The following is a 13,031-nucleotide window of genomic DNA, read 5'->3' on the forward strand; positions in this document are numbered from 1 at the left end:
CCTCCCATACAAAGGTTATGTTGAAAATCACTAAAAGTGCGTTAACCGACTAACAAAAAACGTCAGAAACACTAAATTTTACGGAAGAAATGTTAGAAGGAAGCTTTTTTTTTTAAATTGAAAATGGGCGTGGCGTCGCCCDCTTATGGACCAAAAACCATATCTCTGGAACTACTCTACCGATTTCAATGAAATTCGGTATATAATATTTTCTTAACACTCTGATGACATGTACCATATATGGGTGAAATCGGTTCACAACCACGCCTGAAATCTCGATTATCACTTTATCATGAGAGAGTATAAAATGTTCGGTGACACCCGAACTTAGTCTTTCCTTACTTGTTAAAATAATTATTAACACATTTCTCTTATGGATTCAAAATACTCTTTCCACAGCAAGCTTCCACCCGGCACAAATACAACCATGATAATGAAAGTTTTGCCAACATATTTCGGTTTTATTAACGACGATTATACCTATGCCACGGAAGATATTGTATTGCTACAGAGTCTGATCGACGTTAATAATATCAGCATATTGACATTTATGCAACATCTACAATGGAACTGTTCAGATATCTTCTTTCGCTGCCGTTTTATGTGGCGAATTGTAGATTGCAGGAAAATCATAGAAATATCGCGCACATATTACGGCTACTGCTGTTCCTTCAATCTCAATCAGCCGGGGTGAGAATTGCTGTATTTGTATATACCCAGATAGTTAGCTCTCTTTTGCCTCACTCTTTGCCTAACCTCACAGTTTGAACTACACTGCAAAGACTACGCACGCCGGCCTCTTCGATGGTCTCTCAATGATACTGTACTACAATGACTCGGACTATGGCGAATTGGGTCTTTCCTCGGATGGTTTTAAAGTGTTACTCTCGGAGAATGATGGTTACCCTTCTGCGCACTCTGTCATCAAATTTACACCACTTAAGCAGGAGACTTTCGTCGGTGTACGACCCGTTGAGACATATTGTTCGCGTGCAGTTAAAGCACTGTCGATAGACGAGCGGCAATGTGTGTTGCCGGATGAATTTCCACTCAAACATTTCGAGAAATTTGTGGGTAGTAATTGTATACTGGAATGCCGTGTGGAGAATACACTTAGAATGTGCGGTTGCGTAACGTATTTCTTCTACATGAATAACACAAAGGAACGTATATGCGCTATCAAGGATATACCATGCTTGTTGGCAAATTTCAGTGGGTGCAAATTAAATTATAAGAAAAGTAACAATTTTTTAATTAATACGTAAGTATTATGTACTTTATAGCCACGATAGTGGGACGTTATCGAAAAGATCAATGTTATTGCCCGAATTCGTGCGAATCAATCCAGTACAATGTGGAACTGACCAGTGCCGAATTGCAGATTGATATACCGACAGTGGATGAGTTTTAGTAAGTTGACGAAGTTCGTTTCTCTACTTCATAGAAAAATATATATTTCTATATCGTTAATACATACATATATCGATAAAAAAAGAAAACTTTTACATTTTACACACTTATAGTGCCGGTGTGCAGGATAACCACTCCGTCATTCATATATACTTCAACAGCCAAGTATACCTACGTGTGCGTCGTGATCTACTCACAAGCATGGTGACACTGGTTTGTTAGTATCTACCCATATGAAGCAAAATTTCATAAGTCTTAGTCGATGCCAATAATCTTTATTATTTTTATATAATTTTTAGCTAACTTGGGCAGCGCTTTCAGTCTGTTTGTTGGTATCAGTGTGGTCTCAATTGTCGAAGTTTTCTACTATATAACAGTTGTCTTCAGAAAGTATTATCTACAGGAGACAAAAGCTCGTGAAAAGCTTCGTATTTCGAAAAAGCTTGAATTATAAGCGAAGCATATTTAAATTATTATTTCCAAATTTTTGAAATATTTTCAGTAAAATATCAATATAAAACTCGACAACTATATTCAAATCTAAGCTGATTGACGAAAATATCATTTTATACAATAAATATACATTTCTATCTCAATTCAGCTCACAATAGAGTCATTAAGGTATCACTAATGGTAATAAAAACTCAGAGTCATCATTCTCAATAATCTGAAAGTTCACAAGCTCGGACTCAGAGCCGCTGTCTCTTCTTTCGCTGAACCATGTCAATGACGTCTTATGTCTCGTTCAGTTCATTGTTCCATCGACTTCGGCATTCGCTGTTGCCAATGCGCAAAGGACCACGAATCTTCTGCATTTAAAATCTTTTACATATCCTCACAGGAAAAGGTGTAACCCTGTGATATCAAACGATCTTGGTGACCAATCGACGGGCCCAAAACGTGAAATTATCTGCTTACCTAAGCGCCCTCTCAATAAATCATGTTGAAACCAAATGTCGGCGAGGTCACGAGCTTCAATTTCAGGCATCAAATAGTGGGTTATCATGACGCGATAACGGTCCCCATTGACGATTACGTTCTCACCGGCATAATTTTTGAAGAAATATGGACCGATGATTCCACCGGTCAACAAACCAGAGCAAACCGCTTTTTTTCTGGATGAAATGACAACTCTTGAATCTCTTCAGATGCTCTTTGTCCCAAATGCGGTAATTTTGCTTGCCATTGAGCCAGAAATGGACCACATCGTTGAACAAACTTTGGCTCAAAAGCGTTGGATCTTCTTGAAACTTTTCAAGAATCTATAGAGCGAAGAGATGTCGCTGGGGAAGGTCGAGGGGATTCAGTTCTTGCACAAGATGTATTTTGTACGCTTTTAATTTGAGATCCCGACATAAAATGCGTCAGGTCGTTTTATACGTCAGTCCGAATTGCTGCGAACGGCGCCGAATCAACTCTCTACGGTGTTCGTAAACACTCTCAGTTTCTTTTCTACATTGCGCACTATATATACGGTCGAAAAATATCCAAGTCTCAAGATTCTTTACAGAATGAAGAAGATAAACGATTTTTCAACGTTTTTCAGACGTAAGTCTTTCCATGATAAAATGCCAAACAGTACTGAACAAAAATAACATAACAGCTTGACACGAATTATGTGCGATCTGTCCAAAAAAGCTACTGCACAAATTACCTCCACTTGGATCACCCTTTATTAGGATTGTATGGCTTCTTATTATAAGCTAAATTCCATTGAAAAAATKTTTGATTTTAAATCAAAAGTTTGTTTACAAACCGGCCGAAGAAGTTCTTATCTCAGGCAGCACACTTTTGTGGTGAGGAAGTTATAAGCAATAACGGTTTTATAGCARCCGAAATCATATTTGATTCTTTATATTACCGAAATTGGCAGTTTAATACTACTGTTATTAGTTGATAAGGCGACGATAAGCTGCATTATTTTSCCAACCAAGGCTATAAAGAACAAAGAGATCCCCAGCAGCGCACATAGTATTTTTAAGTTCCGAGCGTCAATGAATAACGGAGCTAAAATTTACAAGAAATGAAGAAACACAATATATTGGGTCAAATAACACTCGTCCTGCTTTTGCTCAGCGGCATAATCGAGGCACAACATGAGCCACATTGGTGGGGTAATCGCAACACTATTGTACATCTCTTCGAATGGAAGTGGGCGGATATAGCGAAGGAGTGTGAAGGGTTTTTAGCGCCACGCGGCTTTGCTGGCGTGCAGGTAAGAAGCTTAAAACGCGAATTAAATACAAAAAATATACGCTCCGCACACAGGTCTCACCCGTCGCTGAGAATGTAGTGATTTCCGGACGGCCGTGGTGGGAGCGTTACCAGCCGGTCTCATACAAACTGCTTACACGTTCTGGTAATGAGACCGAGTTCGCCGATATGGTGCGCAGATGTAACAACGTCGGCGTGCGTATTTACGTCGATGTGCTGCTCAATCATATGGCTGCCTCACATGAGGGCACCGTGCATGGCACAGGCGGCTCGATTGCCAATCCAAGTACGAAGGATTTCCCTGCTGTGCCCTACGGTGAAATAGACTTTCATTCAAGCTGTGATATTTATGACTGGAACGACCGTTTTCAAGTACAGAACTGTGAACTAGTTAGTTTAAAGGATTTGGATCAGAGTAGTGAATGGGTGCGCGAACGTCTCATGGAGTTTCTCGATCATTTGATTCAGTTAGGTGTGGCGGGTTTCCGTGTGGATGCCGCCAAGCATGTGCCTGCGGAAGATTTGAAGGTAATGCTTTACTTTCATTAGCTTTTTAGTTTTATTCATAACTCTGTACCATTCTGCAATATAGATCATCTATGATAGTGTACGTGATCTCAACATCGCACATGGCTTCCCACRCAATGCGCGTCCTTTCATCTATCAGGAAGTCATCGATCATGGTCACGAAACTGTGAATAAATATGAGTACAGTCCGCTGGGTGCTGTGACAGAATTTCGTTTCTCGGAAGAAATAGGTGGCGCCTTTCGTGGTTATAATCAACTTAAGTGGTTGCGTAATTGGGGTCCTGAGTGGAGCTTCTTACCTTCTGAGCACGCTTTCGTCTTTGTCGATAATCACGATAATCAACGCGACGGTGGCAATGTGCTCACATATAAAAATGCCAAACAATACAAAATGGCTACCGCATTCGCATTAGCCTACCCATATGGCATAACGCGCGTAATGAGCTCCTTTGATTTTCAAGATCGTGATCAGGCACCACCTGCCGATGAAAATGAACAAATACTCTCACCAGAGTTCGACGCAGATGGCGCTTGTGTTAATGGTTGGGTATGTGAACACCGCTGGCGTCAAATCTATAATATGGTGGGCTTCAAGAATGCRGTGCGCGGCACCGATGTGTCCAATTGGTGGGACAATGACGATARYCAAATAGCCTTCTGTCGTGGCAACCGTGGTTTTATCGCCTTCAATGGTAACAGCTGGGATMTGAAGGAGCGYTTAYATACTTGTCTGCCTGCGGGTGTTTACTGTGATGTGATCTCTGGTGCACTGGTGAACGGGAAATGCACGAGTAAAACGGTGGTTGTGGACGACTGGGGTTATGCCGATATTAATTTGGGAGCTAATGAGTTCGATGGCGTTTTAGCTGTACATGTGAATGCGAAGTTGTAAACTAACAATAGAGTCTGAAAGCAAATGTACTTAGCTATACATTTTTTAATGAAAATCTATCCACGTAGTTCACCACATAATCGTACATTTCGCAAATTCGTCTCCGCTGGAAAATAATAAAGTAGTACTTACCGATTTCATTTATTGATCTCTTCTTTTCTCATACGGCTTATATAATACAATGAGGAACGTAAATACTATGCAACCTTATATCTGGTAAAAGTTTTTATTCTCTTCTCTTCTCTTTTTGTATCATTCCAATGGACTATATTCTATAGGAATCTCCTATAGGAATAGGAGGATATCCCCTATCTGGACACCAATACCACTGCCTGAGTTCATAACTTGAAAGTAATAAAAAAAACGTTTCAAAATCATTCAAAATCAAAATCTCATTGATTAATAAACTATATAATATGTAGAGAGATTATTTTTCAACCGGTATTCTTAAAGCATATTGGAGATAGTTCGAAATGTGCACCACCATTTCAGCATAATCGTTATAATTGTTAATTGAGAGGCCAATATCATTATATAATGATGGCACCAACAGTTACTTTGGTTTATGTCACTGGAAAAATTTAGYGTTTGGACTATAAATTTTGACGTGTTGGCTAATAATTTGCTTGTAKAGCTCAAGACTGGTCATTAGGGTGATTCAAAAAAAACTTTTTTTTTTCATAATGATTTTATTTCATTGAGTTATAAAATTCATAAGAAATAAGAAAACCTTCCCAAAAATAATCAAACTTTAACTGTTAATATCTTTGAAACGGTTGGCTTTACGAAAAAACCGTACAGACCTTTTTTGTAGAGCATTCAATTTCCTACAAAACCTAAGAAACAAGATATTTTTTCAAGTAGTTGAAAGCGATATATAAAGTTTTCTATATGATAATAAGAAAAAATAGAAAATTTCAAATAGGAGGACCCGTTACAATTAAGAAATCATTCTTGAAGAGGCTTCCTTGGAGGTGTCTAGGAACCCATTTTTCAGAGTACCAAAAGAAATTTTTTTTTTTTTTTTTTTTTTTGTTTTGAATCACCCATTATCATGTTGGTTCCAACCATGTGCCATCTCGTCGTTTAGTTGTAAAAGTATGTAACAGCAATACCTTTGCCGTAGGTCATACAAATCACTCCAGCAGTAGCCTTTTGCCGATGTTAGATAGCCAGGAGTCTCCTAAGTATTGTTCATACTTCAAATACGAGGTTTGTACAAAAAGTACGCATATTTTATACATTCGCGGGATTCGATTGTTTTGTTGCATTATGTTGGTACTCATATCCATTGTTGTCAAGGTTGGCCATTTTGAATGTTCACTTAATTTTTGACAGCTGTTTTACCAGGACGCATTTTAGTTTGCCTTCAACTTTTGCTTATTCCAGAAAATGGTTCAAGGAATCTGTATAAAACTTTGTGTGAAAAACAAAATTAAGTGCGCTTCTGCAACTGGCGCATATAGTGAAGCTAAGATGCTAAACATATCCATTGGTTGGTGTCATTTGATTTTAAGCGCAGCTTTGGGTATGGGTCGGGTTGCTGCGAAGTTTGCACCAAAACAGCTCTTTTTCAACCAAAAACAGCCTCCCGTTTACATTGCTAAAAAAATGTGGTTTTCAGTCTGCAACGACCCCGATCTGCTACAGAGGATCATAACTTTTTACGAATAGGGGGTTTATACTTGTGACGTGGAGACTAAAGCTCGATTATCCCAATGAAAGTTACCGCATTAGCCAAGACCGAAAGAAGCGCGACAAATTAGGACGAATAAGAATGGGTTTTGCTAAAAGTTTTCTTAAGAGCTAAGTCRTACGTAAGCTATGTGCAATTCAAATGAAGGCATTCGCGAGAAACTCCAGATTCCTCGAAGAACCGCCCTTGCTCACTCATCGTTGCTTATACGCGAATACTTGTTCAGAAACAACACATTAATGATGCTAAGGTCACCGTATTCCCCAGATCTGTCTCCCTTTGACTTTTTTGTTCCCAAAAAGGACGACGCTACGCTACAATTGAGGCGATAAAAACTGCATCGAAGGAGGAGCTAAACAAAATCACAAAAAAAACATATTTTTTTTAAATTCTTTGAGATAGAAAAAATACCCAGTTGAATAATATATCTGGGGGATTCTTACTTTGGACAAAATACGGGGACAAAATAGATAATCATGAATAAATACGCACTTTCTTAAGAAATAAAAAGTTTGCGATCCTTTTTTAGCAAACCTCGTACGTAMTGTTTTACTTAATGAAGTGACCCTTATAGCAGAAATAAATTTATTTGATTTACAAATGCTATTCCGGTGTTTGCTTTTGTTGCTAGAGTACAATAAAATAAAGAGAACAAACACTTATGTTTTTTTTACTTTGACAGCTATCCTTCTGGGAAATTCTAGGTCTGTAGAAAAACACGCTCTCTAAACTCTATTAAGAGGACTCATATATTGACCGATATAATCCGTATAAATTCATCCGGAAGTCCGAAAATCTTTATATCAGTTGTATGGGGGCTAAGGGAAGTTCTGTCTGAATTCCAATTATATATCCCAAACATTGACCGATATTTTTTGGTAAAAAGTCAACTATATTCACTTGGTCCACATATTCAGCGCTTGGGKGTTGAACAGTTTTGGTTCGACTTGGAAAATTTTTGCTCATACAGTGGCCGACCTCAAACTTACCATTGATTCAAAGTTTTGGCCTTATACAATAATTCAATCTTGGTTTGTGTACTGGAAAGTGAAAGTCTCAAATGAATTTTAACATTKTATTATATGTCAGTTGAATGTCACGTACCAAATTTGGTTGMAATCGGTTKKGCCTTGAGCTATGTGATTGCATCTAAAAGGTTAACATTAGTGTTATTGATTTACCGCGCTTTTAGTAGTTTTTAACAGTATCATTACATGAGGACTAAACAGGATTATCATCCGACTTCATCCATTTTCACACTGTCGGTAGAAGTTTTTMKAATATTTGAGCTTAGCTTGGCTAATGTTGGTGRTTTAGGAGATATGTACATTAACCTTATTAGAGAGCGGGCCACGCCCACTTTTCCAAAATGTTTCAAAGTTATTTTTAATTGGTGAAGTATATAAAAGAAATATATAACATATATGTATATAGTTACTCTTTCTCTAACAAATTTTTTTTTTATCAATTGAGTGCACCTTTGTTATATTTTCTATTAGATGACACCTGATAAGATAAAAAAAAAAATTTGCTCTTCAGAATTCGTTAGCTCCTTATATTTTTCTACTATTATCTTATTTGAATCAATATAATGTCTCATAAATATTACGAATACGAATTTGTATTGCACTTCGGAAATCGTTTATTCGTTTCGACAAGAGTTYACCAATGAGTAATTGTTAAATATTAAAATGTATATCAATGGCCTTCCCCTAATAAAACTGTGCAGTCATTTCGACAAGTGCCGGTTAAAAATTGTACTCGTACAATAAGATAACAAAATAAGTAACTGAAATATATTTCATTATAAATTATGGCATTTACATAAATCGTCAAACTAAAAGGGATTTACATTTTTTATGATAGTAGTCGAAGTTTATTAAGCTATAAACAAACTTAATCTTAAATTGATAGAGAACTCTCTGTAAACGGTTCTTGTAGCCGAGTAAACGATGAGGAAAGACGAAGAGACGATGCCGCTTATGCTCAGTTTTAGAAAAGCTTAATAAAAATATGTTTATGMGTCGCATTCATGAAGTGCACAAGAATGAGAATGTGATATGAATGAAACTGAGTGAAACTGCACAAAATTATTTGACTCAAGTTTTCGGCCAAGGTGTCGCTCATGTGACAGAAGTGAGTCGTACAATTTTCTGCAATTTCTTTCGTATCGCAATATAATTCTGAACGAAATCGTTGATAATAAGCGACAACAAGTTCTCATCTGAATGCAGCCTAATGATAAGGAGCGTCGAGGTTTGCTTGAGAAATCAATCAAACAATCAATTCAACTATCGTTTTTGTGAGAGAGAAGCGAAAATGCAAGTAATTCATAATTAAACTAGTCATAATATGTAGAATGTCAGACCCATTTGCTTTATTTATTTAGTTTTAACAMACTCATACCGTTTATTGATTATTGGAGATTTTTTTCATTAGATCTATACACTTAAGTGTTGCATATTTTAAATAATCCCATAACTGATTTTTAACCGATGTTACACTTTTGTGCCTGTTTCTAAGTCTTATGGACTTATCTCGCATAATCTCGTACTCATTATTTATAGTCTATTATTACCTTTTTCAGTAACTTTACGACCTTATCTCAATACTCTAAATAAATGTGATTAATGGCCCAGGAGAACTTGAAATGTTTGGTTATCGATGGGAAACACATCACAGAAAATTACTTGTTTCTGAGRGAAAAATAGTCCATTGTCTTAGCGGATAGCTGTGCGTAGAGCAATGTGCGAGTAGAGAGTGCGAGAGCAACGACGTAACGAGAGCGCCGGAGATTCTTATTCAGGACGTTTTATTTGTATTTCTTTGGCTTACAGATTTTGGTAATTATTCGAGTATTCTCCTTCAACTGAAAACTGATTAGTGGAAGATCATTTACAATGATATCGAACCGACCTTATACCACTCAAATTTCATTTTCTCTAAAAAGTTTGGAACTAATTTAACCGAATATAAGTATAATCATAGTTAATCTTGACCCGGAACCGAACAGTGACCATGGATCAATTATCTTATAAAAAATTGTGTTTGAACTTTCATTTCACTTGAATTCAGTAATCGGTTGAACAATTTTGGTCTAAAAAAATTATTTCAAATATATCCAGGGTTCTTGTGGTAAAATCCTTTAAAATTTATATAATTTCTAAAATTTCTTTATTTTAATATAAAAAAAAATATATACAACCATAGACATTTGATTAAACGCAATTAAAATGTTTAAAAGTTTTCATAATAAAAGTAAAGTATAGCTAAAAAGTGTATGCCACGACACTATAAGTTTGCTGTTTGCTGTAGTCTTAACGGTGCACTCGTTGATCCCGTCTTGCCTTAGTGACGCCTTTATAAATGTGAAAACTCAGTAAGTGCGTGGGCGACCAAGCTTATCGAAGATACAAAAAGAAGAGAGGTTGGCGTTTACTCCAAAATATATGCACTGAAAAAAKAAGTGGGAATACGACATATTTTCGGACAAGAAGAAATCTTAATAGTTCTGCTGGTTTGAGCTTCTATTGGTAGAATAGCGGCAAAAAAGATGGCTTAAAATATGGCGCAACTTTGTTATCCACTGCTACGTCTCAGATATTCCATCCGTTGAGTCCAATTTTCGGTGACTCAACCAATCATTTCGAATGGTAACTGGCGAATGACACGCGTGATGTTCTGTTTCAATGAATCGAACATAGACTTTACAACGAACTAACAGTGTATCACACGATCTTGGGGGCCAATCGAAATCATCTGCTCACCGAAGTGTWCCGTCTATAAATCCATTCATTGCAGCGATGTGTGGGAAGTGTCGCCATATTGTTGAAACAAAATGTCCCAGAGATCACGAGCTCCAATTTCAGGTATCAAATAGTTGTTTAACATGGCCTCATAACGATCGCCATTACCTTCTCACTGGCATCATATTTGATGAAATATGAACTGTTTATTCTACCGCACCACAAACCATACCAAACCGTTATTTTTATACCCTGAACAGGGTATATTAAGTTTATCACGAAGTTTTAACACCCAGAAGGAAGGTTCGGAGACCCTATAAAGTATATATATAAATGATCAGTGTGTCGAGCTGAGTCGATTTAGCCATGTCCGTCTGTCTGTCTGTCTGTATATATACGAACTAGTCCCTCAGTTTATAAGATATCGTTTTGAAATTTTGCAAACGTGATTTTCTCTTCGAAAAGCTGCTCATTTGTCGGATCTGCCGATATCGGACCAATATATCATATAGCTGCTATACAAATTGAACGTGTTATCTTCACGAAATTTGGACTACTGCTTAAGATAACAATATAATCTTCAAAAAAAAAATTGTTCAGAACGGATTACTATAGCATATAGCTTCCATACAAACTGAACACATCGTTACTAACAGAAATGCACCTGTGAAGGATAACGAAGGTTAACGTTTTTTCTTATTTCTGCATGAAATTGCAGGTGTAGAATCTCTTCAGGTTACTCTTTGCTAATCTAGTTGTTTTATTCTATTATATTCTTAATGCATTTAAGTCTTGCTGCATTAACTGTGGAATTTGAAGTTCTTATTTTGTTGCACGGTGTATAGATTTCGCCAAGTCACAATGAAATCAATTGTTCAATAAATTTTAATCAAGCATTTGGCTAATAAAATTTATTAGTCATGATAAATAATGATTTACCCCCAAATTCTATAATTAGCGCTACGAAGCGGTTCAAACTTTTCAAAAATCACTGATTGTCTCTCCTGTATTGTAAATAGTAGTAAAACAAAAGGTTCTGATAGAACATAAATTCTTTAGGAGAGGACCCGATTATAGTCACGCTTGGTCCTCAGAACACACAATCCCTTGACATTGTTTTTGTAGCATTATACAAAGCAACGAGAGTATCTTGCAATTACTTGCAAATAGTTATCAGTAGATAACCACATGATAAGTGTTAGACACGCGCAAACCCGTATAAAAACACCGAGTTGCTCGGAAAGTCCGATTAGTGTGTACACGCGCTGTATAACGGTCAGCACAAATGCGCTTTAAATGCTTAAAACTAATATTTTGGGTTATGTCGGTCTGGGCTTGCTGACACTTATCGCCGTAGTCGCGGCGCAACACGAGCCACACTGGTGGGCTGAGCGAAATACCATTGTACATCTCTTCGAATGGAAGTGGACGGATATAGCCAGAGAGTGTGAGCGCTTTTTAGCGCCGCGCGGTTATGCCGGCGTACAGGTGAACGCAAACTGATAATAACAACTTAAACGAGCATTGATTTATTGAATTCACCAATCAACTTAAACAGGTCTCACCCGTCGCTGAGAATGTAGTGGTCGCTGGACGGCCGTGGTGGGAGCGTTATCAGCCGGTCTCGTACAAACTGATTACACGTTCCGGCAATGAGACCGAGTTCGCCGATATGGTGCGCAGATGTAACGCTGTTGGCGTGCGTATTTACGTCGATGTGCTGCTCAATCATATGGCTGCCTCGTATGATGGTGTCGTCTCTGGTACGGGCGGCTCGATTGCCTATCCAAATGCGAAGTACTTTCCCGCCGTGCCTTATACAGAGCAGGATTTTCATTCGACCTGTGATATACAGGATTGGAATGACCGTTTTCAAGTGCAAAATTGTGAGTTGGTGTGCCTGAAAGATTTGGATCAGACTAGTGACCGTGTACGTGCAAAACTGCTAGGGTTTCTGAATCACCTCATTGAGTTAGGTGCGGCGGGGTTCCGTGTAGATGCTGCCAAGCATGTGCCGGCGAAAGATTTGAAGGTAGTGTCATACCAAAACTATGACTTCACATGATTCTAATTTTAAATTTCTTTACAGCTAATTTATGAGAGCATGCATGATCTGAACATCGCGCATGGTTTCGCGCGCAATACGCGTCCTTTCGTCTATCAAGAAGTCGTCGATTATGGTTTCGAACAGATCAGCAAATACGAGTATAGTCCGCTGGGCGCTGTGACAGAGTTTCGTTTCTCGGAGGAAATAGGTGGTGCGTTTCGTGGTTATAATCAAMTTAAGTGGCTGCGTAATTGGGGTCCTGAGTGGAGCTTCTTACCCTCTGAGCACGCTTTCGTCTTTGTCGATAATCACGATAATCAGCGCGAAGGTAACAATGTGCTCACATATAAAAATGCCAAACAATACAAAATGGCCAACGCTTTTGCCTTAGCCTACCCCTACGGCATAATGCGCGTGATGAGCTCTTTTGATTTCCAAGATCATGATCAGGCACCACCAGCCGATGAAAATGAACAAATACTCTCACCAGAGTTCGAC

General features: G+C 37.9%; 3 protein-coding genes across 3 annotated transcripts in view; all 3 read left to right on the forward strand.

Moving 5' to 3' along the window:
• Positions 1–1,864, forward strand: part of LOC108977032 (sodium channel protein Nach) — a 4,352-nt gene extending 2,488 nt beyond the window's left edge. Inside the window, exons 3-7 of the mRNA XM_018946525.1 lie at positions 400–690; positions 764–1,212; positions 1,284–1,410; positions 1,524–1,627; positions 1,710–1,864. Of these exons, the coding sequence (XP_018802070.1) occupies positions 400–690; positions 764–1,212; positions 1,284–1,410; positions 1,524–1,627; positions 1,710–1,864 (1,126 nt within the window). The remainder of the gene's footprint in view (positions 1–399; positions 691–763; positions 1,213–1,283; positions 1,411–1,523; positions 1,628–1,709) is intronic.
• Positions 1,865–3,415: 1,551 nt separating this feature from the next.
• On the forward strand, positions 3,416–5,184 carry LOC108977036 (alpha-amylase-related protein). Its single transcript, XM_018946530.1, has 3 exons — positions 3,416–3,625; positions 3,679–4,152; positions 4,217–5,184. Exons 1-3 carry the CDS (start codon positions 3,434–3,436, stop codon positions 5,042–5,044), a joined length of 1,494 nt encoding a protein of 497 aa, XP_018802075.1. The 5' UTR covers positions 3,416–3,433; the 3' UTR covers positions 5,045–5,184.
• A 6,585-nt stretch (positions 5,185–11,769) lies between these two features.
• Positions 11,770–13,031, forward strand: part of LOC108977035 (alpha-amylase-related protein-like) — a gene marked incomplete in the record, with an annotated part of 2,518 nt that continues 1,256 nt past the window's right edge. The window contains 3 exon segments of the mRNA XM_018946529.1: positions 11,770–11,974; positions 12,045–12,518; positions 12,576–13,031. Coding sequence (XP_018802074.1) covers positions 11,783–11,974; positions 12,045–12,518; positions 12,576–13,031 — 1,122 coding nt within the window.

The sequence above is a fragment of the Bactrocera latifrons genome, unplaced genomic scaffold (genome assembly GCF_001853355.1).
Source record: "Bactrocera latifrons isolate USDA-ARS-PBARC rearing strain unplaced genomic scaffold, ASM185335v1 scaffold_83, whole genome shotgun sequence".
Taxonomy (NCBI): domain Eukaryota; kingdom Metazoa; phylum Arthropoda; class Insecta; order Diptera; family Tephritidae; genus Bactrocera; species Bactrocera latifrons.